This window comes from Staurois parvus, unplaced genomic scaffold, assembly GCF_062004578.1.
Source record: "Staurois parvus isolate SC_StPar_1 unplaced genomic scaffold, SC_StPar_1.0 ptg000652l, whole genome shotgun sequence".
In the NCBI taxonomy this organism is placed as follows: Eukaryota; Metazoa; Chordata; class Amphibia; order Anura; family Ranidae; genus Staurois; species Staurois parvus.
In genome coordinates, this window is record NW_028318448.1 from 656,608 (window position 1) to 682,843 (window position 26,236).

At 41.2% G+C, this 26,236-nt stretch overlaps 1 protein-coding gene across 3 annotated transcripts in view; it reads left to right on the plus strand.

Annotated features, from left to right (window-relative positions):
• The window catches only part of ZNF451 (zinc finger protein 451), a 106,957-nt gene extending 84,430 nt beyond the window's left edge, over positions 1-22,527 (plus strand). For 2 of the 3 annotated variants that reach the window (XM_089694117.1, XM_089694118.1), the window contains exons 11-15: positions 5,429-5,572; positions 9,838-9,959; positions 16,773-16,959; positions 17,203-17,250; positions 20,395-22,527. In XM_089694117.1, coding sequence (XP_089550243.1) covers positions 5,429-5,572; positions 9,838-9,959; positions 16,773-16,959; positions 17,203-17,250; positions 20,395-20,441 — 548 coding nt within the window. In that variant the 3' untranslated portion in view covers positions 20,442-22,527. The remainder of the gene's footprint in view (positions 1-5,428; positions 5,573-9,837; positions 9,960-16,772; positions 16,960-17,202; positions 17,251-20,394) is intronic. The other variant, XM_089694120.1, reaches the window with a different exon arrangement.
• Positions 22,528-26,236: the final 3,709 nt, after the last annotated feature.

Below are 26,236 nucleotides of genomic sequence, written 5' to 3' on the forward strand. Positions count from 1 at the left end.
GTAATTTATGCCCCTGGAACATTTGAAAGTGATCCTTGGATTATTGGTCCCTCTATGTGGTTAGATTATGAAAGTCTAACGCATGTGGTATCACCATACTCGATAGGAGTAGTAGAATGTGTTTCGGTGTGTAATTATAAGTATGCCTGTGATGTGTTTTATGAGATATTTATTAATTGAGAACGTTTCGATAAAAAAAAAAAATAATAATAATTTTCTATCCTGCATTTCCCAAATCCTCTGGCAGAAAATTACCTTGTCTAAGTTCTGCTTTCAGGAGTGGGTGGATGAATGCATAGTTTAGGTGCTTTAGACCACTTTATTATCTATTAGAGCTGATTCACGCATGTGCAGTGCCTATTGAAGCTCAGGTTTCACAGTTAATTGACACAGTAGTTGTCCAGCAATTCATGTCAGGTTTACATCAGGTACAAGACAGGATTAAGTCAGGATTTTATTCTGTTCACACATCTGCAGTTTAGAAACGGTTCCCATAGAAGTCAGTAGTCTGTAATCCGCACCTGAACCTGAAGGCACTGCTCAGAAATTGTACATGACTCTTTAAATCTGCACTGAATCAGCATCGCCAGTGCACTGGACATATGTGAACAAGCACCATAGGAAGCAGTGTTATTTCAAGCGTGTCCAATCCGCATATATGTGAACCGAAACTTGGGTATGAAAGTAGTCTACTATAGTCATAGTAATAAGTATCTTGGTGGGGGGAGGAGTCTAAATTAGAGGATTGGATTAAACTCTCATTTTAACCCTTTCGCTGTTGAGCTCTTTTTTTTCTTTTTTTTTTTTCCCCTACCCATGTTTAAAATGCACAAATGTGCCCTGAAGGCTACTTAAGCCCCGGCCCCCCTCCCCCAAGCATTTTATATTCATAGAGACCATGTTCAATACACTCAGATTTTAGCACAAACACAATATAATACCAATTTTTGTTTGGTAAAATATAAAAGAGATTGCATCGAGTAATTGGACATCAAATATGTCAAGCCTCAAAATTTTGCACATCTGTGATTAAACCCATCTATAAACCTGACTGGAGAGAGAGAAACAATCCTACCTACCTACACCCTTGTGACTTTTTGTTCATACTTTTCTGTTTTTCTCCTGCCTCTGTCCTCATTCCCATGCTGTCATTTTTAAAGATCCCATGATAATGCACATGTGTGAGATGAAGCACCCTACAAGCATCTGTAAATGCAAGATAATAGGAAGTTTTTTTTTGTTTTATTTTTTTTTCTCTCTCTCACAGATGCTTGTAGTGTTATGATGTCAGGAGCGCAATGTGACAATACAACAAGATCTTGGAGTTTAAGTACAGGCTTTCCCTGAAGGCAGTGGTGAGATGCTTCCCAGGTTACATCTGTATGGCCAGGTTTACATCACCACTACCTTCAGGGAAAATGGGAAGTGGAGGAAAAAAATAAAGCAAATTAAAAAAAAAACATTTTAAAGTGGTTGTTAATGCTGAAGGATTTTCTATCTTTATGCATGAAGGAAAAAAACCTTCAGTGTGCAGCTCTTCCCTCAGCCCCCTCTCCCCCCCCCCCCCCCTCCCCAATACTCACCTAAGCCCAATCTCAGTTCAGTGATGTCGTGAGAGCAGCAGCTCTCCCGGGTCTCTTCCTCCTCATTGGCTGAGACACAGCAGAGGAAGCCATTGGCTCCCTCTGCTGTCAGAGCCAGTGAGGATGGAGCCGGGGGTTGGGCTGGTTACATGACTTGTTGCATAGGTAGCAGAGTGCCAGTACTAATGCCGCACTACCTTTTTGGTGAACTGGCGAGCATCAGAGGCCCAGTATATCCTGGTCTTTTTATACCAGTACTGCAGTATCACTTGGTGATGTGGCGAGTCCCATCAGTGCAGTAAAAGCTGGTGCAGTGGCGAGCACAAGTAGTGTCCCGCATCCACCAAGAATTCGCACACAGGCCCATAGAGCCCCTAGTGTCCTTCCGGACGTGCTTGCAAATCCTGATTGGCAGCCTACAGATTCTGCATCACGTGTACTTCCCCCATTCACTGCCCAACCCGGAATTCTGGTGGAAACAGAAAATTGAAATACTCCCCTTGATTTTTTTTTTGAGCAGTTTTTCACAGAAGATTTCACAATTTGATTGTGGGCCAAAGCAATTTATATGCTCTACAATATATTGCCACAAACCCAAATTCAAACCTTGCCAGACCATTTGCATGGAAACCTATTAGTTTCCGAATTTAAAAATTTGGGGCCTAACCCTCAACATGGGCATTACAAAAAAGCATGCGTTGCGGTCCACAGACTCGATTCATCATATTCCCAAGTTCTCTGCTACCACTGCTGCCATGGCCAGGCATAGATATGAGCCGATAATGCGCTTCATGCATTTCAATGATAACACACTTTGTCGTCCTCGTGGTGACCCTGAACATGACTGCTGTACAAAATTCAACCCCTCATAAACCACCTCACTGAGAAATTTGCAGATGTGTATACGACCCAGCAAAACATCTGCGCGGATGAGTCCCTTATTCACTTTACAGGCCGCCTTGCATTCATCCCCATCAAGCATGCCAGATATGGAGTCAAATTGTATAAGCTCTGTGAGAGGGCCACAGGCTATTTGTACAAATTTAAGGTTTGAGGAAAAAGACAGCGAAGTAGAGCCCCCCGACTACATGAGGAGCAGTGGCAAGATAGTTTGGGACTTGGGGTCGTCTTTGATCTGTAAGGGGTACCACTTATACGTACGTGGACAATCTCTATACAAGCGTGTCACTATTTAGGTATCTGTACAATCTTGGAATTGGCTCATGTGGCACCGTGTGACCTAATCGCCGGGGCTTTCCCCAACGGCTTGTAAATACCCGACTTAGCCTGCTTGAGGAATGATGAATTGCTCGCAGTGAAGTGGAAGGACAAACGGGATGTTTTCGTCCTGTTTTCCATTCACGCAGATGCGACAGTCCAAATGAACACGTTATCTGGCGTTGTTGGGAAACCTCTCTGTGTCCACGATTATAACCTTAACATGGGAGGGGTGGATTTCAACGCCCAAATGATAAATCCGTACCTAGTTTCCCGAAAAGCGCAACACTGGTACTCAAAGGTGTCTATTTCAGTTGGCTATATATAACTCTTTTGTAATTTACAAAGCAACTGGATCCTTCCTAAAATTTCAGAAAGAGATCATCATGGCCCTTCTGTATCAAGAAGGTGCTGTGGCCCAATCCTCAAATCCAAATGCAGTTAGCCGGCTGCATGAGAGGCATTTTCCAGATGTCCTCTCTATTACCCAAACCCAAAGATCACCCCAAAGATGTGTCTGTAGCAAACACAGAATACAATGCGACACCTGCTTTTTTTTTTGTCCCTCCTGCCCTGGCCAACCTGGTCTCTGCCTCAAGGACTGCTTCTGTCGCTACCATACACTAGTGGAGCCCACACCCAACAAGGACCAGCGACATACTGGTACATCACTGGACTATGAGTGGTTATACCAGGATGATGCCTGCAGCTGCGGACATCAGCCTGGTATAGTTTTTTTTCAGCCGGCAATCTGCTTTCATGTAAAAGCAATCCTAGTGGCTAACTCGTAGCAGCCCCCCCTTCCCTGCTGCCTTCCACAGCCTTCTCGGGCAGTCAGGAACCTGAGAATGCAGCCAGTGTTTCTGCCAGCTGACCATAGAGCTTATTGGAGACCAGAATGGCGCCAATAATCTCTATAGTCTAAGAAATCGGAAGCTTTTATCACTTCAGTTTCGAAGAATATAAACAACACCATTTGTAAATTGGGAAAGCATCTAATCACACCGATCTTGGTGAGATTAGGTAGTGTAAGGGCAGAGGAGTTATCTAGAGTCTGATAGACACCAGATTTCCCAAAAATAAATATATGACAGTGCCCATTGAAGTTATAGGAGATATTTGCAATCCCTGGGATAGCATTAAAAGTGATTTAAGAAAAAAAATGAAAGGGTCAGTGTAAAAAGTGACAACTTTGCATAGTAAAAAAATATATTTTTGCCAATTTCCAAAAACTTGTGGGAAAAAAAATAAATCTTCCATGGACTCAACATGCCTCTCAACAGATAGCTTAGGGTGTCTACTTTCTGAAAAGGGGTCATTTGGGGGTGTCTGTACTGTCCTGGTATTTTAGCACTTCAAGAAATTTGATAGGCAGTCAGAAAGCAAAAGCTCTGTAAATTCCATTATCTATGCCATAGTTTTGTAGATGCTATAACTTTCACACAATCCAATTAATATGCAGTTATTGAGATTTTTTTTACCAAAGACATGTAGCAAAATACATATTGGCTTAAATATATGACGAAATTTGAGTTTTTTGGATATTTTTTATGAGAAAATATGAGGGGTTGGGGGGGGGGGGGGTGTTTAAAAATGTTGTTGTTTTTTTTTGTTTTTTTTTTATAGCGCAAAAAAAAAAAAACCCAGAGGTGATCAAATACCATCAAAAGAAAGCTCTATTTGTGTGAAAAAAGGACATACATTTCATTTATGTATAGCTTTGCATGACCGCACAATTGTCAGTTAAACTAGCGCAGTGCTGTATAGCAAAAAATACAATTTGCTTAAATTGCAGTGTATATATACCATAGTTTGTAGATACTATAACTTTTACACAAAGCAATCAATATACACTTATTGGGGTTTTTTTTTTACTGAAGGCATGTAGCAGAATAAATTTTGACCTAAATTTATGACTAATTTTGAGTTTACTATATTTTTTTTTATAGCCGAGTTAAAAAATATTTTTTTCTTTCAGAATTTTCAGTTTGTTTTTTTTTTTGTTTTTTTGTTTATAGCGCAAAAAATAAAAAGCGCACAGGCAATCAAATACTACCAAACGAAAGCTCTATTTGTTTGAAAAAAGGATGTAAATTTAATATGGGTGCAGCATGACCGCGCAATTGTCAAAGTAACACAGCGCTGAATAGCAAAAAGAGGCCTTGTCAGGAAGGGGGGTAAATCCTCAGGAGTGGTTCTACTCCTTTCTTTATTGCTGCATCTATTATGGTATCAAAGTTGTTTGCAAAACTGAAGTGGGAGTTGGGGCACAAATCCAGGCTTTTGGCTTTCATCCTATTTTAGTTTGTTTTTACCTTTGCTTTGTACTTTTACTTTCCTACAAAGTACTTTTAACGAAAGCTGACCTCACCACCAAAATTCAATTTATTTTATTTTTTTTCCTCAACAGCATCTTCCCTTTCCTTCTACTGTGGCATCATAGTTTTTACTTTTAATTTAATATGTCCCTGTCACAAAATTGTTTGTGACAACATTTGAGCTCTATTTTGGGATTTATTTCATCTTCATCATCTTTTTCAAGGATTACTTTCCCATTGTGTTATTGCTTATTTTTGTCACTTACTTTGACCAGAGTAATGATAAATTTTATAAATCTTCCCCTCTAGAACTGCATGATTGTGAATTACCAGATTTGGATTTTCTCAAAACAATGACCCACATTGTTTTTATTGACTTGGACAACTGGGCCCAGTTTTTTTCTCATCTGCCAGGATACCTAAACCAGGGAACATTTGTGTGGGGTTTTCAAGGTGAGCATTACTTTGATTTGTTTAAGAATAAAAACACATAGCATCACACATCCTCATGCGAATGAGTACACTTGTGTTAAGCTGTGCTGCATTACGTATTGTTAGGCGGTCCCTATAAATGCAAGCTAAAATCCGCTAAAGGGAAATTGCTTCACCTAGGGTGATATACTTGTGTGGTTCAGTAAGATGCTCAAGTTAAAGTATAACTAAAGGTAAAACCTTTTAATTTAGGTTTGGTCAAACTGGAGATGGATTAGAATACCTACCGTATTTGCCGGTGTATAAGACGACTGGGCGTATAAGACGACCCCCTACTTTTCCTGTTAAAATATAGGGTTTGGGCTATACTCGCCGTATAAGACTACCCCTCTTCCAACGCACACCAAAAATTAAAAAACATCAGATTTGATTTCAATATGGTATGGTATTCCAATGACGGGGCACGCTTCCTCCCACTGACACCAATGATGGGGCACTATTCCTCCCACTAACACCAATGATGGGGCACTATTCCTCCCACTAACACCAATGATGGGGCACTATTCCTCCCACTAACACCAATGATGGGGCACTATTCCTCCCACGGACACCATTGATGGTGACCCATCATTAGTGTCAGTGTGTGAGGAATAGTGTCCCATCATTAGTGTCAGTGGGAGGAATAGTGCCCCATCATTGGTGTCAGAGCAACAAATCGTGCCCCATCATTGGTGTCAGTGGCAGGAATAGCACCCCAAAATTGGTGTCCGTGGGAGGAATAGCGCCCCATCATTGGTGTCAGAGCAACAAATCGTGCCCCATCATTTGGTGTCAGTGGGAGGAATAGCACCCCATCATTGGTATCAGTGGGAGGAATAGCGCCCCATCATTGGTATCAGTGGGAGGAATAGCGCCCCATCATTGGTGTCAGTGGGAGGAATAGCGCCCCATCATTGGTGTCAGTGGGAGGAATAGCGCCCCATCATTGGTGTCAGTGGGAGGAATAGCGCCCCATCATTGGTGTCAGTGGAAGGAATAGCGCCCCATCATTGGTGTCAGTAGAAGGAATAGCGCCCCATCATTGGTGTCAGTGGAAGGAATAGCGCCCCATCATTGGTGTCAGTGGAAGGAATAGCGCCCCATCATTGGTGTCAGTGGAAGGAATAGCGCCCCATCATTGGTGTCAGTGGGAAGAATAGCGCCCCATCATTGGTGTCAGTGGAAGGAATAGCGCCCCATCATTGGTGTCAGTGGGAGGAATAGCGTCCCAACATTGGTGTCAGTGGGAGGAATAGTACCCCATCATTGGTGTCAGTGGGAGGAATAGTGCCCCATCATTGGTGTCAGTGGGAGGAATAGTGCCCCATCATTGGTGTCAGTTGGAGGAATAGTGCCCCATCATTGGTGTCAGTGGGAGGAATAGTGCCCCATCATTGGTGTCAGTGGGAGGAATAGTGCCCCATCATTGGTGTCAGTGGGAGGAATAGTGCCCCATCATTGGTGTCAGTGGGAGGAATAGTGCCCCATCATTGGTGTCAGTGGGAGGAATAGTGCCCCATCATTGGTGTCAGTGGGAGGAATAGTGTCCCATCATTGGTGTCAGTGGGAGGAATAGTACTCCGTCAGTGGGGGGAGGAATAGTGCCCCATCGTTGGTATCAATGGGGGGAGGAATAGTGCCCCATCGTTGGTATCAGTGGGGGGAGGAATAGTGCCCCATCGTTGGTGTCAGTGGGGGGAGGAATAGTGCCCCATCGTTGGTGTCAGTGGGGGGAGGAATAGTGCCCCATCGTTGGTGTCAGTGGGAGGAATAGTGCCCCATCGTTGGTGTCAGTGGGAGGAATAGTGCCCCATCATTGGTGTCAGTGGGAGGAATAGTGCCCCATCATTAGTATCAGTGACACCAATGATGGGGCACTATTCTTCCCAATGACACTTGCTGACTCCTGTTCTTGTATGGTACTGCTGCATCCAGCATATGTGGTTGCAGCAGCACCTCTGCACTGCACACTTACCCTCACTCGATTTTCGCGGGTCTGCTCGGCTCTGCCTCCTCGCCCGTGATTGGCCGCCTGTGTGCCTTACCTGAGCTACAGCTCTGGCGGCCAATCACCGGTGAGGAGGAGGAGCCGAGCGGCAGGAGCGAGGGAGTGGCCGGAGTGACTGAAGGAGCAGCGCTTCCTGGATGGATCGTCGTGGGAGCCAGGTAAGAGACTGCAGCCCTCTGCCCACCCCTGTACTTGGTGTCCCTTCCGTCGGAAGGGGGGGACGGCGGCAGCACCGCGCCACCCCCCCTAAAAAGTGCCCCCTGACGTGTACCGGTGTATAAGACGACCCCCGACTTTTGAGAAGATTTTCAAGGGTCAAAAAGTCGTCTTATACGCCGGAAAATACGGTATTTGATTTTTATTGCTGTCTGCCCGAATTTTGGAGACTTACCTTTTTATATTTGTTTGGTTTACCATTATCATCAAAACTGAAAATAAAAAAAACCTTCACCCATCAAAACCACTTTAACTTTGATCCTCCTTTTCGTCCTTGCATTGGATCATGTGACCAGTTGCCTAAGCTTTTGCTTATCCGTAATTTTTTCCTAGAAAATCAGCTTTATGTTGATACTTGCATATAGTTCCACCTAAAGGATAACTCCACTGTTGTGAGAAAAAAAATAGCAAATACTCTTGCGACACAAGCCATATTGTAATTTATTAAAAATTGATCTGCAGCACTGTAATATCCTGTAATCTTCAATGCAATATGGTGACCTTGAGGCCTTCTGTACACAGTTGGTGTATAGACTGCCCCCAGAAATATAATTTCCTACTTGTCTGATTGGCTCAATGATTTTCCCATAAGTCTACACTAATTCAGATTTTAGGCATCCCCTGCAACAAAAAGAAAACAACAAAAAAATTAACTTTGGTGCAATGCTTCTAAAGGGTTAATCACTTCTAAAGGGATGCAGACAATGTAGTGTTCTTCATTAGAGCACACCAAGTGTATTAGCTGATCATTAATAAAAAAAAAAGAAAAATCACTCCCATTCAAAATTGGTATCCAAAAGACATAGAAGAGCAAACAGTTTTTTTCTTCAGCGCTGAAATGGGTAGGAATCTGCAACAAAGTTTGTTAAAATCTTTGTAGTGGTCATTGATCATCCAGAGGGGGTTGTTATTTTCTCTACAAAAACAAAGTACCCTTTTAAAGGATTTCTTACTGTATAGACTATAATTATGGAATGATGATTCCATGGTGTGGTTAATTTCTTTTTATTAGTCAGATTAACCAAATAGTTCAGTGACTGTGTGGTAGGTAGGTCTTGCATACCTTAAGTTGCCTTTTATAATGGCTTCTAAGCTTTCTTTTTTCAATTAGCAGCTGAGTGTTTTAGGCCCCATGTACACGGGACACTTCTGAATGATGGCAAATGTAGGTTAAAAAAGTATGTTTAGCTGCGTTTGCATAACGCTTTTATGTGCGTTTTGCGTTTAGAAGCGTTTTTTAAATATAAGCACAGGAGAACCTCCAGAATGCACTAAAAAGTGTTAAATTATTAACTATTTCAGACTGTTTCAGAGAAATACAGAGAGTAGAAGCAGAGAGAGCAGAATGTGTTGAGATAATTAGGTGGGAGTTGCTCATTAACATATCTTTGTTTTCAAGGGTGGGAAAGGTGTCTTGTGGTGTGAGTCATTAAGGCCACCTGGCAGGGGGTCTTCGTGAGGAATTTTAGGTGTGAATGGTCATTAATATATCTTTTGTTTCCAAGGGTGGTAGAGGTCTGAGGTGTGAATTGGTCATTACAATGTGTGAGGAGCTTAGTAGGAACATCCTGTGTTCAGTGTTTTGTCCATCTCAGTACCTTATAAACGCTTTGCATGCATTTTTCATGATTTAAAAAGGCTCTGGACAGCATTGGGAACTGAAAGAGTTTAAAAACAAATTTCAGACGCAAATGCTTATAAATGCGATTTGCCGCGTTTACAAGCATTTTGCGTTTGAAACGCTGATAAAATCGACTGCTGAACGCAAGTTTTCTGCATTCAAAAAAACAACTGTAAACTCAAATGCCTGTAAATGACTGTAAACGAAGATGTGTACATGGACACATAGGAAAACATTAGGGTGAGTTCAGGAGCTGCTGAAAAAAATGCTGAACAGCTCCTAAACGTGAATTTATCAGCTGCAGTGTACATGAGCCCTTAGACTGTATCAGTGTTCTCAACATTTTACTTAACCGTAGAATAAGTAAAGTAGACCTCTATTTAACACTATTTTCATTTTTAGGAGAGAAGAGTGAATGGAAACCTCCGATGGACTGCAAATTTTTTAAGCATCTTTCTAATACTGGTTGTTTTTTCCTTCACCCTCGCTGCTCTGATCGTTTACATTTTGCCATATGTATTCATGTAAGTTTCATATATCATTTATTTACTGGTTTTATATACTGGTAGTGCAGCGCTATATGAAATTAAACCTTAATAACATAAAAATGAAAATAAGTCCACTGTAATATCAGTATACGGATTCCTCAGTCCACAATGAAAACCTCTAACGTTGTAGATGCAATCCGGTCTCCCGTTGTGGTAATATGAATAGATTGCCTACTCACCAGAAACCCAGACCAAAAACGCATATCTGGATCACCCCTACTGCAGATGTGTGTTTACACGAAACGCGTCTAGGAGGAGCCCCTGCACGCTTTGACGCTACGCCGCCGGATCAGGAGGTCCGGCGGCCCACATTAGATTTACACTGGTCAGTGCTTTTGGGTGCTTTTACTACTACTTGCAGCAGTCTCATACTGTATACAGTCATTTATGTATGTGTAATTTTGCTCAGATTTTAAATGCAATAAATTTACAGTTTTAAATACTACACTATGAGCACCTTTGTTCTCCGTATCTGGCACTGAGCCTTCACACCTCAGCCCCAGTGTTTTAGGCACTATTGCAGATTTGGAGAAGTAGGCACTTTGAGACCAGATCGGTATCCTTCTCTTATACCGTTGAGGGACCACCAGAGGATTCCATCTCCGGGCTGTCTTTATCCGAGATCCGAGGATGCATGTGATCCAGATATGCGTTTTTGTACTGGGTTTCTGGTGAGTAGGCAATCTATTCATATTACCACAACGGGAGACCGAATTGCATCTACAACTTTAGAAGTTTTTATTGTGGACTGAGGAATCCGTATACTGATATTACAGTGGACTTATTTTCATTTTTCTGTTATTAAGGTTTAATTTCATATAGCGCTGCACTACCTGTTTTTATGAATTTATTTTAAAGGGTCTTGTAGTTCCTTTTTAGTGCATTGGTCGCTTTCCGGATTGCGCTCACTAACCTACATTTCCTGGTTTTATATACTGGCTGACATTGTAGTTTAATTTTTCTCTGCTAGGCAACATCTGCATTATCTTACTTTTACTTTTTCTCTGTTTCTTCCGTAAAGTCAAAGATAATTGTATCCTCTGTTATGTATTTATTGCTGATGGATTCCCCAAATGATTATATGGGAAATGTGCTGCAAAGAGAGGGTGAACAGGGAAGGTTGGCTCACAACAGTGCTCTGAGCATCATCTGGACTTGCAAGTATGGGGCAATTTGTGCACAGGGACAAATACAGCAAATACAATTGATTAAAAATCCCTGTACAGGCACTCTTAAGTGACATGCTTTAAAAAAGTTTTTTAGGCTCCAAATACACTAGCTTGAAAATATGTTCCTAGCATCTAACTATGAGCGTTTTTTTTGTTTTTTTTTGTTTTTTGTTTTTTTTGGGGGGGGGGGTTTGTATTCGTGGGAGCGATTTTGCTGGCAGAAAGTTGAATGCCAGTCACTCTTTGTGTCACCTCAGGGGTTGGTTAGTTGTTTTTGGCTGGGTATATTTTATTTTCTTGTTGACTGTAACGATTTCATAGCATTTGTCTACTTTTTTTTTAAGTTCGTGCAGCTGGTTGTTAAGCAGGGCGGGTCGGGACAGAAGAGTATCTGTGCCTGTTGTCTCCAGCCTCTCCCCCACATAGGGTTGCACATCGTGGGTTTGTCCCACACGACGATTTTTGTGGGTGCTTGAGATTTTCCCTCTCGCCTATCATAGTTTTTTTCTCTGGGATCCTTTCTCCAATTTTCTCTGCTCTGACGTCTCTCGTTTCTTTCTGGTACTTTATTTTCTCTGGGTTTCTAGCCCATTCCCCACATACACCCCCCCCCCCTTCCTTTTTTTTCTTGCTTTCTCTGCTATCTTTCTTTGTTTTCTACTGTAGTGTCTTATTTGTTTTTTTTTGTTTTGTTTTTTCCCCCCTCACGGTCATGTCTCCCAGGCCATTCCTCACTTGGCCGGTTGGACGGGACTCTACCCGCCTGGTGTCTATTAATGTAAAGGGCCTGAATACTCCAGAGAAACGTTCTATAGCACTCTCTAATTTACATCATTTAAAAGCTCAGATTGGATTCCTTCAGGAGACACATTTTCGTGCAGACAAAATACCCAAGCTGGCCGATCGCCTCTTCCTAACTGTATATCATGGCTGTTCTGCGGAATCTAAGTCTAAGGGAGTGAGTATCCTTATCCATAAAAGTGTGCCGTGGACCTTCAGGAATCAATGGTGTGATGCAGAGGGCCAGGTTCTATTTGTCAAAGGTATGCTGGGTAACCAGAGGTTTACTTTAGTGGACTTATATCTTCCTAACTCACGCCAGATCATGTTTCTCGAGCAGACTCTCAAAATTGGAGGAATTTGTGGGAAGTACTTTGATGGTGGGAGGAGATTTCAATTTCACATTTGATATGCTTCTGGACGCTTCGAGGGTTTCGTCGCAGTTGTCATACTCTGCCTTGAAGCATCTGAAGCGTTCCCTTAATACTTTGCAATTAGTTGATGTCTGGAGGGTTTTGCACCCTACCCAGCGAGATTACATGTTCTACTCCCACCCTCATGACTCTTATTCCAGGATTGATTTTATATTGTTCCCTCAGTCCCTTTTGCCTGTGGTCACAGCGGCTGACATAGGTTCGATAACTTTCTCGGATCATGCCCCGGTGTGGGTGGATGCTAATTGATCACCCGTTACCCCCAGACATTGGCACTGGAGGTTAAATGACTCTTTTACAAACTCCGGAGGTAGTAGAGAACTTATTGGCGGAATTGCGCTCTTTCTTTACGGCAAACGTAGACCCAGACTGTACCCCAATGACGATTTGGGAGACGCACAAAGCCTATGCCAGGGGGCTTCTTATCAAATGGGGGGCCAGGCTGAAAAAGGAACAATCACAACAGGTGTTGAAGTTGTTGGACAAAATTAGATTGTTAGAAGCGGTTCACAAACAGTTGTTAGCTAATACGTCCTTGGCGGAACTTACAGTCCTGCTTGACCAGTTGAGCTCTCTGGCCATGGATAAAGTGAAGGCGATGCTTGCTAAATGTCGCCGTTCTTTCTATGAACATGGGAACAAATGTAGCAAACTTCTGGCTTGAGCCTTGCGGAATCAAAGAGCTAGAGCGTTTATCCCGGAGCTTAAGGACAACCCTGGTAGGATGGTCCATTTAGCGGGCGATATAGGGGGTGTATTCCAGCGATATTATTAATCACTTTATAATTTGTCGGCACAATCATCATTGGGGGGGTCGGCTGGAGTAGAGAATATTTGGCGTTATTTGATGGACTCGGACCTACCGAATATACAGTAAAGGAAAGAAGTATTTGATCCCCTGCTGATTTTGAATGTTTGCCCACTCGCAAGGAAATGATCAGTCTAAACATTAAATGGTAGGTGTATTGTAACACTGAGAGACAGAATAGCAACAAAAAATTCAAAATAAATGCGTGTCTAACAAATTATGCACTGATTTGCATGTTCATGAGGGAAATAAGTACTTGATCCCCTTCACAAAACATGACTTGGTACTTATATACTGTACCGGAGGAGGCAGTTGATTCCTTGGATGCTCCCTTGATGGCAGAGGAGTTCGGAGTGGCCCTTTTTCACATGAACACGGGTAAGGCGCCAGGTCGGATGGCTATTCCTTGCTATATTACAAGGCGTTTGGTGCGATACTTTCCCCGCATTTTCTTGCAACCTATAATGGGGTAGGGACAGGAGATGATTTCCTTTGGGATATGCTACGGCCCACATCACGTTGATTCCGAAGGAGGGCAAGAATAAGCTTTTGAGCCAAAATTACAGACCTGTATCGCTCTTAAATATTGATCTTATATTGTTTACCAAAATTTTAGCAATGCGGCTGATGGAGTATGTCCCTGCCCTGGTACATGATGACCAGGTGGGTTTTGTTCCCTCCAGGGAGGCACATTTTGCCAGCAAGCGCAAATTGCCAATGTTATTACTTTCCACTGACCCTGAGAAGGCCTTTGATTGTGTGGGCCTGACCTTCCTTCAGGAAACCTTGGGACATATTGACCTAGGGCAGCGGATGCTCAGTTGGAAGCGGGCTATTTACTCGTGCCCTTCGGCTCAAGTGAAGGTAAACCGTCATCTCTCCTCTCCATTTGCGATCATCAATGGGACCCTCCAGGGCTGCCCCCTTTCACCATTGATTTTTATTCACTCTGGAGCCATTCCTATGAATGGTGCAAAAGAATTGCGTGACATTTTTGTCGACTTCCGTTTGGGTCCCAAGGTTGCCGCTTACACAGATGATTTACTATTTTTTTTCTCCAACCCCTTGGTCTCCCTCCCGAAACTTCTTTCGGAACTGAAGTCTTTAACAGCAAATGACTCCTCAGCGGAGTTCCTCTCTTACAGCGGAATGTAAACAAAAGAATTGCCAATAATAATTTGAGGAAAATAAACCGCATGCCTCTCCCCCAATCCATACTAGGCCCTTCAGTTCTAATATGAATTTAAAGGGGAACCCTACGCCAATTTTTTTTTTTTTTTTAATGGCGTGGGGTTCCCCCAAAGTCACTACCAGATCATTATCTGAGCATGCAGCCTGGTAGTCCAGGAAAGGGAGGGGATGCGTGAGTGTCCCCCCTCCTGAACCATGCCAGGCCACATGCCCTCAACATAGTGGGAGGGGTGCTTGCTGATGGGGACAAGGACCTTTTCCCTACAACCCTGGGTGGTGGTTGTGGGGGTCTGCTGATCAGAATTTGGAAGCCCCTTTTAACAAGGGGGTCCCCAGATCCTCCCCAACTATGTGAATCAATCAGATTCACGACAGCTTTGCTTCTCTTCCTGGTGAGCTGTGATTGGTCCACAGATCTCACATGGTACATTGGGCCGATCATAGCACCCTATACCTTGTGACCAGCTCTAGCCAATCACAGATCACTGTTATTTTGAACTGTCTTAAACTTAATCCATTCATGACAGTTCTAAGCAAGCTTTGCAGAACAATAATCTTAAGAAATCTTTAAAAAAAAAAAAAATCCCTGATCACTTCCCCAGAGTAGTACAGTGTTACTATGGTAACATTTGTACTACTCTGATAAGTGTGTTTTGGGGTTTTTTTTTTTTTTTGTTTTTCTCTTTTATAAATGTGTAAAAATTAAATAAATTATGTTTTGAGAATTTTTTTTAAGGGTTTTTTTTTTTTCTTTTTAACTACTTGCCGACCGTCTGCCTGCAATGCGCGGGCAAGTGGCGTCTCTGAGCAAAGCGACGTACCCTTATGTTGCTTTCTATTTCGGGGTGTGAACGCGCCTGCAGCCCCTGCTGCCCACCCTGTCGGTCCAGGGAGAGAAAAGAGAACAAGCACTACATTTTACACACACATGTTAGATTAGCACATATAACCCGTTTTTCACCCCAGTAATCCTTTGATCACCCTGTCACCTAGCCAGTGCCATTAATACATTGTCAGGGTATAGAATTTTTCATTGAGCACGATATTACTGCCACTAGTGACATCAGACATTGTCGGGGTCTGTAAGCTCCCCTCCCAGCCAGGGTCAGCTACTGTTAGATTGCCTGCACACTATTCCACTCACACTATAGGTTGCTGATCACCGCCATTAATAGTGTAGTGTTTGTACAGATCAATATATTGATCACAAACGGAATTATACTATTGCATCCTTTGTATAGTACAATAAAAGGGAACAGTGAAAAAAATAAAAAACAAATTTAAAGAAAAAAAAAAAAAATCACGTGGTATCCCCATACCCGAGGTAGCAAAAAATAAATTGTCCTTTGTATAAAATTTTGTGGCAAAAAAATAAAATCTTCCATGGACTCAACATGCCTCTCAGCAAATATCTTGGGGTGTCTACTTTCCAAAAAGGGGTCATTTGGGGGGGGGGGGGGGGTTTGTACTGCCCTGGCATTTTAGCACCTCAAGAAATGTGATAGGCAGTCAGATAATTCCAGTATATATACCTTAGTTTGTAGACGCTATAACTTTCACATAAACCAATTAATATACACGTATTGGGATTTTTTTTACCAATGACATGTAGCAGAATACATTTTGGCCTAAATTTATGACTGAGTTTATTGGAGATTTTGTTTTATAACCGAAAGGAGAAGATATCTTTTATTTTTTTACATTTTTGGTCTTTTTTCATTTATATCAAAAAATAAACCCATTGATGATCAAATACCACAAAAAAGAAAGCTCTATTTGTGTGAAAAAAAGGACATAAATTTTGTGTGGGTACAGTGTTGCATGACCATGCAATTACCAATTGAAATAGCGCAGTGCTGAATAGCAAAAAATGGCTTGGTCAAAAAGTAGGGGTAAATCTTCCAGAGTGCGAGTGGTTAATAAAGGACTTGTCACAAACTGTGTTTTTTATTTATTTTTGACTTTTGGTGAATGAGTAGGGGTATTTTCTTTCACATCGGGGGGGATACGTGGGCCCCCTTGTTAAAGGAGGCTTCCGGGTTCCGATAAGCCCCCCCCCCCCGCCCCCAACCCAGAGCACTCCCCCTCCCATGTCAGGCTGCAGGTTTGGATTAGGGTCTGGTATGGTTTGGGGTGATTTTTGGCATGGGGTTCTCAAAATCTATACCAGACTCAGAGGGCTCACACACAGTTTTTTTTCTCAATTTTTAATTGCTGGCAATTCTTTTGTTTACATTCAGCTGTCAGCGGGAAGTCCTGCTGACAGCTGAGGAGCCATCTGTTAAGGATGCAGGCAGCAAAACGCTGGCACAAAAAAAGTAAAAATGCCAGGCAAAAATGGACATATGGGTGTGTTTTTCAGCTCTTAGTGGGCATGGAGCCTTATTGATTGTGTTTTTTCTTTCAGGCTGGTCGTTCAGATGAGCTGCTTCCTAAGCAAATTCCTTTTACTGTTCTCTCTGGTGATGAAGGTGTCATGGAATTGGAGAACCAGTTCAAGAAAACTCAGCGTTCAGCTCATATCCTATACCCTCACCATATGGGAGGAGATGTGATGTGTGCTTTACTTAACAGCATATCAGAAACTACACACGGTATGTTTATATCTCATATAACTCAGTCTACTCTGCAGTTTAAGGTGTTTTACAAAAGGGGAAAAGCTCATCACCTGCGTAGGAAACACACAGGTTTAATTCAAGTTAACTAAGTGTTCGTGACCATAGAAAAGCAGTGGCTCCGCCATTGCAAATATGCTTTTTTAAACTTTTTTGCATTTGTATTTAATATAATATCGCCATGTTTTTAGCTCACAGAGCTGAATGTTTTCTTTTCTACAGGCATACTTGATGAAGACATGGAAATAAATTCCATGGGACAGGATGAAGGTTTGTTCTAGTCTCGCGAGCATGATTTTTTTGTTTTGTTTTTTCAGAATCCTGCATGTTTGGTAGTTTGTCTTCCTGCTGTGCTCCTTTGTATCAGTTTTGTTTCTTTTGTCAATTAACCTACATGTTTTACTCTAGTAGGATCTTTTTGCTTCCGCTTTCCAAAATAACACTTTGATTAGTTGTGTGGGATGTTAAAGGATAAGTTCCCCTTTTGTAACATGTTACATGCTACACCCATATTCAGGTTGTAATATGTAACACATTACAGATATAGCTTATTATTTGTATTTCTTATTTGAACAGAGCGATTACCATTCCATTGGAACGAGTACTTTCCTTTAAGGATCCTACAGAAAAAGCCCTCTCCATGGTCTTTGCACTCACTGGCACTATGCTACACTCTTTCCACAGACAAATTTTTGACTGGCCTCTGTCTCTTAAGTGGGATTTGGCTGCTACTGGCATAGGCCAACAGCTGATATCTAGTTTTAGATCATTGTACAAGCTAGTCATGGACATCACTGGCTATAAGAGTATTGGCGAAAAGGACAGGTTTATAAACCTACACCTTTCCTTTGCAAAAAAAATCCTTTTTGCCAACACGTGGTAACTGCTACGGTATTGATACCTCCAATGTTTTTTTTTTTTTTTTTGTAAGTCTACAAAGGCTGACATTCTCAAGAATGTTAAGCCTACGAAAAAAACCCTCCTTAGCATAAAAGTGCACCTCACTTTTCAAAGTGGAGGGATGTTCTTCTGGCTTTTGCAGACATTTAGAAATCTTGCATCCACATTGCTTGGATGCCATTTCTGATATTTCGGGCTTAGATGTGACATTTTCACCCCACTCCCTCCTCGCTTCCTGGCTTTCAATCTTCCAGTGTTCTTGCAATGCCTTGCAAACCTTCACCAGTCCTGAAGACCAAGGAGTCCTCATCCAAGTTCCTCCTGCAAAGGAATTCCATAGGTTAAATTGTGAACCTGAGAATTGAGGAGCCCTTTACTGCCTATAGCGGGCAGAAATAGGTGAATGGGATTTTGAAGTAAAATCAGGTTTTATTACAAATTTTTAAATAAGACAAAGGGCTTATTTTTAATACAATGGTCTTATGTACAGTTAGGTCCCTATATATTTGGACACAGACACAATTTTAGATTTTTTCAGGTATTTTCCAAAACATACTTAAGCTATAGTTATATAATGGATATGGGCTGAAAGTGCACACTCTCAGGTTTAATTTGAGGGTATGTACATCTAAATTGGAGTAAGGGTTTAGAAATTACAGCTCGCAAGAGTAGCCACCCCCTTTTTCAAGGGACCAAAAGTAATTGGACAATGGAATCAAAAGCTGTTTCATGGCCAGGTGTGAGCTATTCCTTCATTATTTCTTTATCAGTTAAGTAGGTAAAAGATCTGGAGTTGATTCTAAGTGTGGTATTTGCATTTGGAATCTATTTCTGTGAAGCTACATCATGCGTTTAAAGGAGCTGTCCATGCAAATGAAACAGCCCATTGTAAGGTTCCAAATACTAAACAAATCCATCAGAGAGATAGCAGCAACATTAGGAGTGGCCAAATTACCAGTTTGGTACATTCTGAAGAAAGAAGAATGCACTGGTGAACTCAAACATTAAAAGGCACGAACGTCCATGGAAGACAACAGTGGTGGATGATCGCAGGATCCTCTCTACTGTAAAGAAAAACCCATTCACAACATCCAAACAAGTGAAGGACACTCTCCAGGAGGTGGGCGTATCATTGTCAAAGTCTACAATCAAGAGAAGATTTCACGAGAGCAAATACAGAGGGTTCACCATAAAGTACAAACCATTCATAAGCCTGAAGAATAGAAAAGCCAGATTGGACTTTGCCAAAAAAAATAAAAAAAAAAAGCCAGACCGGTTCTGGAAAAGCATTCTTTGGACGGATGAAACTAAGATTAATCTGTACTAGAATGACAGGAATAAAAAAGTGTGGAGAAGGCTTGCAACTGCTCATGATCCAAAGCACACAACGTCATCTGTAAAACATGGTGGAAGCAGTGTGATGGCAGGGGCATGCATTGCTTCCAGTGGCACTGGGTCATTGGTGTTTATTGATGATGTGACAAGACAGAAGCAGCCGAATGAATTCTGCAGTGTTTGAAGTGCCATCCAATCAACTTTGCTGCATTTGGCTGAATCTGGGCTGACAGTATATCTTTACAGTACAGATGGACAATGATCCAAAACACACAGCAAAAGCAACCCAGGAGCTTTTGAAGGAAAAGTGGAATATTCTGCAATGGCCTAGTCAATCACCTGATCTCAACCCAATTGAGAAAGACCCATAAAGAACAACTGAAGACAGCTGCATTTAGAGCCTGGCAAAGCATCAGAAAGGAGGAAACCCAGTCTTTGGTCATGTCCATGGGTTCCAGACTCTAGGTAGTCATTGCCAGTAAAGGATTCTCAACAAAACATAAAATGTTCCTTTTTAAATCATATTCATATGTCCAATTACATTTGAACCCCTGAAAATGGAGGGATTGTGTATAAAAATGGTTGCAGTTCCTAAAATTTGTAAAGTAAAGAAGAAAGTGCAAGAAATAGAAAACCAAGAGCAATGCAAAAATGGAGCAGTTTCTCACAACAGCCAATCAAGTTTTACATATAAAACACAAGAGAGAATTTGCTGTAGACCAGCACTTTTTTTGCTTCATTCTTCAGACAACCCCTGGTTTCTGCTTTATAGTGTCTGTCTGGGCTCATCATCTGCTGCAATATAAATTTCTACAAACTTTAAGGCAACCTCAATCTTTGCACCTTAGCTACTACAGTATTTTTGTTTTATTTAATTTGTTTTGTTTTTATGCTGTCTTTCCATACTTGGAAACCATTTTAGATTTTAGTGCACTATACCACATCTCTGTGAAACTGTAACAAAAGCAAAGGAAATAATCTACTTCTTATATGCATTGTCAAGCTGGTTAGAAAGATCCCCCTTCCTAGAAAACTCATGTTTAAACACATAAATGTGTAAATAGGCCATGACTTGTGTTTTTTGTAATGGATTAAAATTTACTATGAAAAGTTCTTTCCTTGAGAATAAAGTCTGTAACTGACAGGCTGATTTTAATATGTATAATTCCTTTTCTACAGATGCTGCTCTTAAAGAAGCAATGAGAAGAAGCCTACTGGAAATGTAGCCCTTTTTGGAATGGATCTTGAACACTCCTGGTTCCTTATAAAAATAAAAGGAATATTTATCATCAGTGCTGCTGCCTTAAATAAAACCCATGCTTTTTCTGTTTAACCTAATAGTCAATCTAATACTTAAATTATGTTCATATTCTGAACTACATGTGTGCCATTGCTTTTGGGATTTCCAGACCTGTTCTTTGCATTAAACATGGTATTGCAAAGTTAGTATATTGCCATGAAGAAGATTTTGTGAAGGGCAAATTATCCAACTTCAGGTGTACATTGGTCATTGGGTGGGACTGTGTTTTGGATCCTCTGGGAGCTCTCATACCATTAGGAAGTTATTAGCCAGTATTGAATAGCTTCCTTTCAGGGCCAAGATTAATAAAGAAAAATGAAAAAAATAGTTTCACTTGGTAGTTGATAAATGTTGTGTACCGCTGTCAGATTTGAAGAAGGAAACAACTGGCAGTGCTTTAAATTGCTTTACCTTATTTGACTACTATGCAGGAAAAGTTATATATACATCACCCTCCCTAATACTGTAGCTACTTGGCAACAGGACTTTAAAATAAGTCAGTGAAGACAGCTGAAAACACTTTTTTGAAAGTAGAGTTCCAGAATTAACCTTAACACTGCTCCTACCCACTTCTAACACATACTAAGTAAACTGTAGAAGAATAATGCATTTACTTTGGTCCAGTTGTGTGATCTCCCCGGTGTTGCCCAGTGCAGGCTACAGGGGAGAGGAGAGCGCTCCAACAATGGCTATAATGCCTAAGTGGTGATGTTACCCACAGGCTTACTATAAACCATCTGTTGTCAGCGCTCCCTCCTCTTCCCTGAAGCTGTTGAACACTGACGGTCACTCACGTGACCAAAGCAGCGAGAAAATAGGAAAGTTTTATATACATCTTTTATATACAGGCTAATTAGTATAGGTTTTGGAAAGGGGTGGGAGCAGTTTTAGGATTCGTTGGTGATATCCCAGAATTCCACTTTAAGCTGGGCATAACATGAGATAATCCTGGTCTAGTCTAGCCAGATGAGCTGACTGATAGGAAAAACAATGGGGCAAACCTTGCCGCATTGGTATTGCTGCTATTTAAAATATGTGGTGGTGGTGGTGCTGGATGTCCATCTTCATTCCATTCACTATATATATGCTTGGGTAAGCATACATATGCAAGATCAGTCAGCTGCCAGGGTCCCTTCTAAATGACAATGGCCATGTAACCAAGTCTAACTCACTGGGATAATTGCTGTGTAGCTTTAAATCAAACCATTCCTAAGCATAATTTATTCAAAGGTAAACATGAACAGCAGGTTCCTTGGATCTATTAGCTACCGAAATCCACTACCACAGCCCGTTAAAAAAAATTATACTCCTCCCCTGCCAAAACAATGCCATGTTTACCACTTGACCCATGAGTGCTGTTACTTTGGGGGAAAGCCTATCTCTGTTCAAATTACTAATTTTTAGAAAGGTTGTGCTTGACTAGACCTTTTTTTTTGGTCCAGAGTCTGAGCTGTGTATCCGGTGGCATACTAGGAGAAGCTGGTGACTGTCTGCTGTCAAATTTTACCATTGCTCTGATTACTTTGTTCTTAGTGCAGGAATTCTTTAGAGAAGGTTTGTACTCTTATAAATGTAGTGTGCTACTGCTGACATTGGTTTTTGAACATGCAAGCTACTTGATTGTCATGCTGATACAGTGGTCTTTGCACTTTGTCAATGACCTGAAACAATTGCTTCTGTCTGGAACTCTGACTTTTCTGGCTTAGGCTGTGTTTAAAGTAGAGAAATACCATTTTAGAAGGAAATTACAACATGCTTCTCTCATTACAAGTCTTCTATAAGACCAGCTGCAAGCAAGTAGGTGACCATTACGAAAAGGCAGTGTCAATTGCCATGTATCTAAAATGCTTTCACTTTCAATTGTGTAATTCTTCATTATTATGTAATACTTCAATATTATGTATTTGGTATGGTTATATGTATGTAATTTTGTCTGTGAGGGACAAATTAGGTAATATTATGCTTGCTTGTATTTAGGTTGCCTAATAAATATTCTGTTAATTTTGTATGTACCTGTTCTTCTGAAGTGTGGAATGCTGTCACTGAAAACTTGTCACTTGCTGTTCTTCAGTTTGACACTTGTTCTTTCTCTGTTAGTCCACATTCACACCTGTGTGATTTGTCATGTGACATTGCATGACACTAGGAATCCCATTATCCTAATCTTACAGGAAAGGACACATAAACCCTGGGTATAGGCTGGTACCTTTAGGTGACTGGACAGTGGCAAAGCTTTGCTAGAAACCTCCCCTTAGGCATACCTCTATACCCCCTACCCCACTACATGAGACTTCAAGCAATAGTAAACCACAAAAAATAAACAAAAAATTTCTTCTTTCTGCAAGTTAAGAGTATAATGTGCTAGTATGCAGCACATATTTGTACATTATGAAAGACTTACGTAAAACAAAGCCCTCCATGACGCGTTGTCACAGCTGACAAGGCTTTCATCCTTCCCCCGGTCTTCCTTCCGGGTTCACGGGCTCTGGTTGTTTGAATGGCAAAACTGTGATTGCGTCACTCCCGTGCATGGGCTCAGAAGTCGTGGCCTTGGCACAGCTTTCTCAATGGATGACATGTCAGGCGACAATTGCCAAGACCGGAAGTGATGCAGGAGCCACGGCCCAGTTGTCTGTCATTTTTAACCTAATGTAAGTGCAATAATGTTTAATTAAAAAATCCTTTTTTTTTTAAATATGCTGTGTTTACCATCAGAAGCACTAGGGGGAACATTGAGTAGTAGTGGAACGGAGCCTGTGATTCACCCCAGTGTGGGGAAAGTGTGTTTTGATCTAGTTACATGACCAAAGTAACCACTTGTCAAGCTCTATAAATTGTTCACCAACGTCCCAGATCATAGAGAAAATGGAGATTCTCCCAAAAATTGTTCGGGACTTTATTGGCAAAGAAACCAAGTACTGAGGTAAAATTCCAAGAATTTTATTCAACACGTTTAGTCCGTTAAAAATAATATAATAGCTACATTATAGTGAAGACATATACATATGAACTTGGGCATGTAGATAATCCTGTTAAGATCCACTAGAGTTGATGATTAGTTATATGGGACACCATACGCATTTCAGAATAATTTTCTTTCCTCGGGGGTGTATTAGTGAGGAGGATGGTAAAGATACCTTCTATAACAAAATAAATAAATCACAATATAATTTTTTTCAATATACTTATGATTCTATTCATATTTAATTGTAGCTTGGTTTGAGCTGTCGCATTAGGTGGCCCCAGTGTGAGGGCAATTGGCCTCTCAGTGGTGTTTCCCTTATCCTGGCAGGTCTGGCAGACATTGGCAGATTGTTTTTACATAATTATGGCTACTAACAATGCAAGTGCATAGGATGGTATGTACTTACTTTTTTGCAACTAAGGTTAACCATTTTGGAACAGCATGTTAAAATGTATGATTTTTACTGTGATTTATTTATTTTTCTTATAGAAGGTATCTCCAGCATCCTTCTCACTAATACACCTCTGGGGAAAGAAAATTATTCTGAAACACATTGGGTGTTCCACAGCACTAATTATCAACTCTAGTGGATCTTAAGAGGCTGTTCTACAGTGGATATAAAGTCTACACACCCCTTTTAAAATGTCAGGATTCTGTGATGTCAAAAAAATGAGACAAAGATAAATAATTTCAGAACTTTTTCCACTTTTTAATGTAACATATAAACTGTGCAACTCAGTTGAACAACAAACTGAAATCTTTTAGGTGGAGGGAAGTAAAAATAAAAAAATTAAAATACAGTTGCATAAGTGTGCACAGCCTTAAACTAATACTTTGCTGAAGCACCTTTTGGCTTTATTCCAGCACTCAGTCTCTTTGGGTATGAGTCTATCAGCATGGCACATCTTGACTTGGCAATACTTGCCCAACCTTCCTTGCAAAACACTCCAAATCTTTCAGATTGTGAGGGCATCTCCTCTGCACAGCCCTCTTCAGATCACCCCACTGATTTTCAATTGGATTCAGGTCTGGGCTCTGGCTGGACCATTCCAAAGCTTTTATCTTCTTCTGGTGAAGCCATTCCTTTGTTGATTTGGATGTATGCTTTGGGTCGTTGTCATGTTGAAAGATGAAGTTTCTCTTCATGTTCAGCTTTCTAGCAGAAGCCTGAAGCCTTTGTGCCAATATTGACTGGTATTTGGAACTGACCTTGACTAAGGCCCCAGTTCCAGCTGAAGAAAAACCGCCCCAAAGCATGATGCTGCCACCACCATGCTTCCCTGTGGGTATGGTGTTCTTTTAGTGATGTACACTGTTGTTTTTGTGCCAAACATATTTGGAATTATGGCCAAAAAGTTCAACCTTGGTTTCATCAGTTCATAACACATTTTCCCACATGCTGTTAGGAGACTTCAGATGTGTTTTGCAAAATTTAGCCAGGCTTGGATGTTTTTCTTTGTAAGAAAAGGCTTCCATACTTGCCAGATATTCCTGTAGCTCCCTTAATGTTCATGTAGGACTCTTGGCAGCCTCCCAGATCAGTTTCTTTCTTGTCTTTTCATCAATTTTGGAGGGATGTCCATTTCTTGGTAATGTCACTGTTGAAGCCCTAAAATGCCAATACCGTACAATACCCAAAATGACCTCTTTTTGTAAAGTAGACAGTCTTGAGGCATTTACTAAGAGATGTGGCAAGTTTTTTGTGTTTTTAAGTTGTAATTGTTCCCAATTTTTTGTAACTGTATTCAAGGCACTGGTCCACCTTAAAGCCAGCCCTGCCTCAAAAGCTTCAATGTGCATTGCGGTGCAGTGTGCTGAAAAAATACAGAAAAACCTAGTTTTCTTGCTTTGAGGCTCATTCAGATTGGCTTCCTCTCACAGCTCATATTTCATTGCAGTGAAAGATGATTTCTGATAGGATGCTCTAAGAGCAAGTTATTTACATTGCCTTTCCAAACAAACCCCTAAGAGCATTCTGGTATTCTTCACTATGACATTTCTATACTAAACCGGGTAAGGAGTTCTCAAAGTTTTTGGAGAACCTTCAGGGCCAGTTCACACTACATGCATTTCAGTGTGCTTTTTTTTTTATGCATCCACAATGCACAGAAAGTAGGTTATATGGTTGTCAATGTCATAGTTTACATCAGTGTTTGCATTTCAATTGCGTTCCGGTTGCAAAAAAAAAAAAGTAGAATGGGCTGGATTTTACCTGCACAGTACTGTACTGGAATGCGGTACAACACACTGGAATGCACATGGCCCTATTTACATTGAAGAAAAAAGGGAGGGGGGGTGGGGGAATTAACCGCAACACACCAAAAATGTGTCAAAAAACATGCACGCTCAAATGCTTCTGGAGTGTGCTTCACTTTGCCATACATACAAAACTACACTCTGCCATACATCACGGTGTCACACCTTGCGTTTCCATACAGTTTGAATGGTACCCCACGCACCTGCATTGTAGAACATCTTCCATGATAATACACTAGCTGCATTAGAACAAAAAGGTACACTGCTTTATTTAAAAATGGTCAGATGCAGTTTTGGTCACACTGGAGTGCCCTGCTGCCTAAATGCAATGACTTAACATGTGCATGTTAATGCACATTTCATCCTGTGTTAACGCACTAGTGTGATCCCAGCCTAAAAGTATTAAGGGAGTTAAACAGACAATATTAAACTTGTCTGTATCTCTGTTACTTTTAGGACTTATTAACACTTACTGCAATGCACCATGTACTCATTAGGGC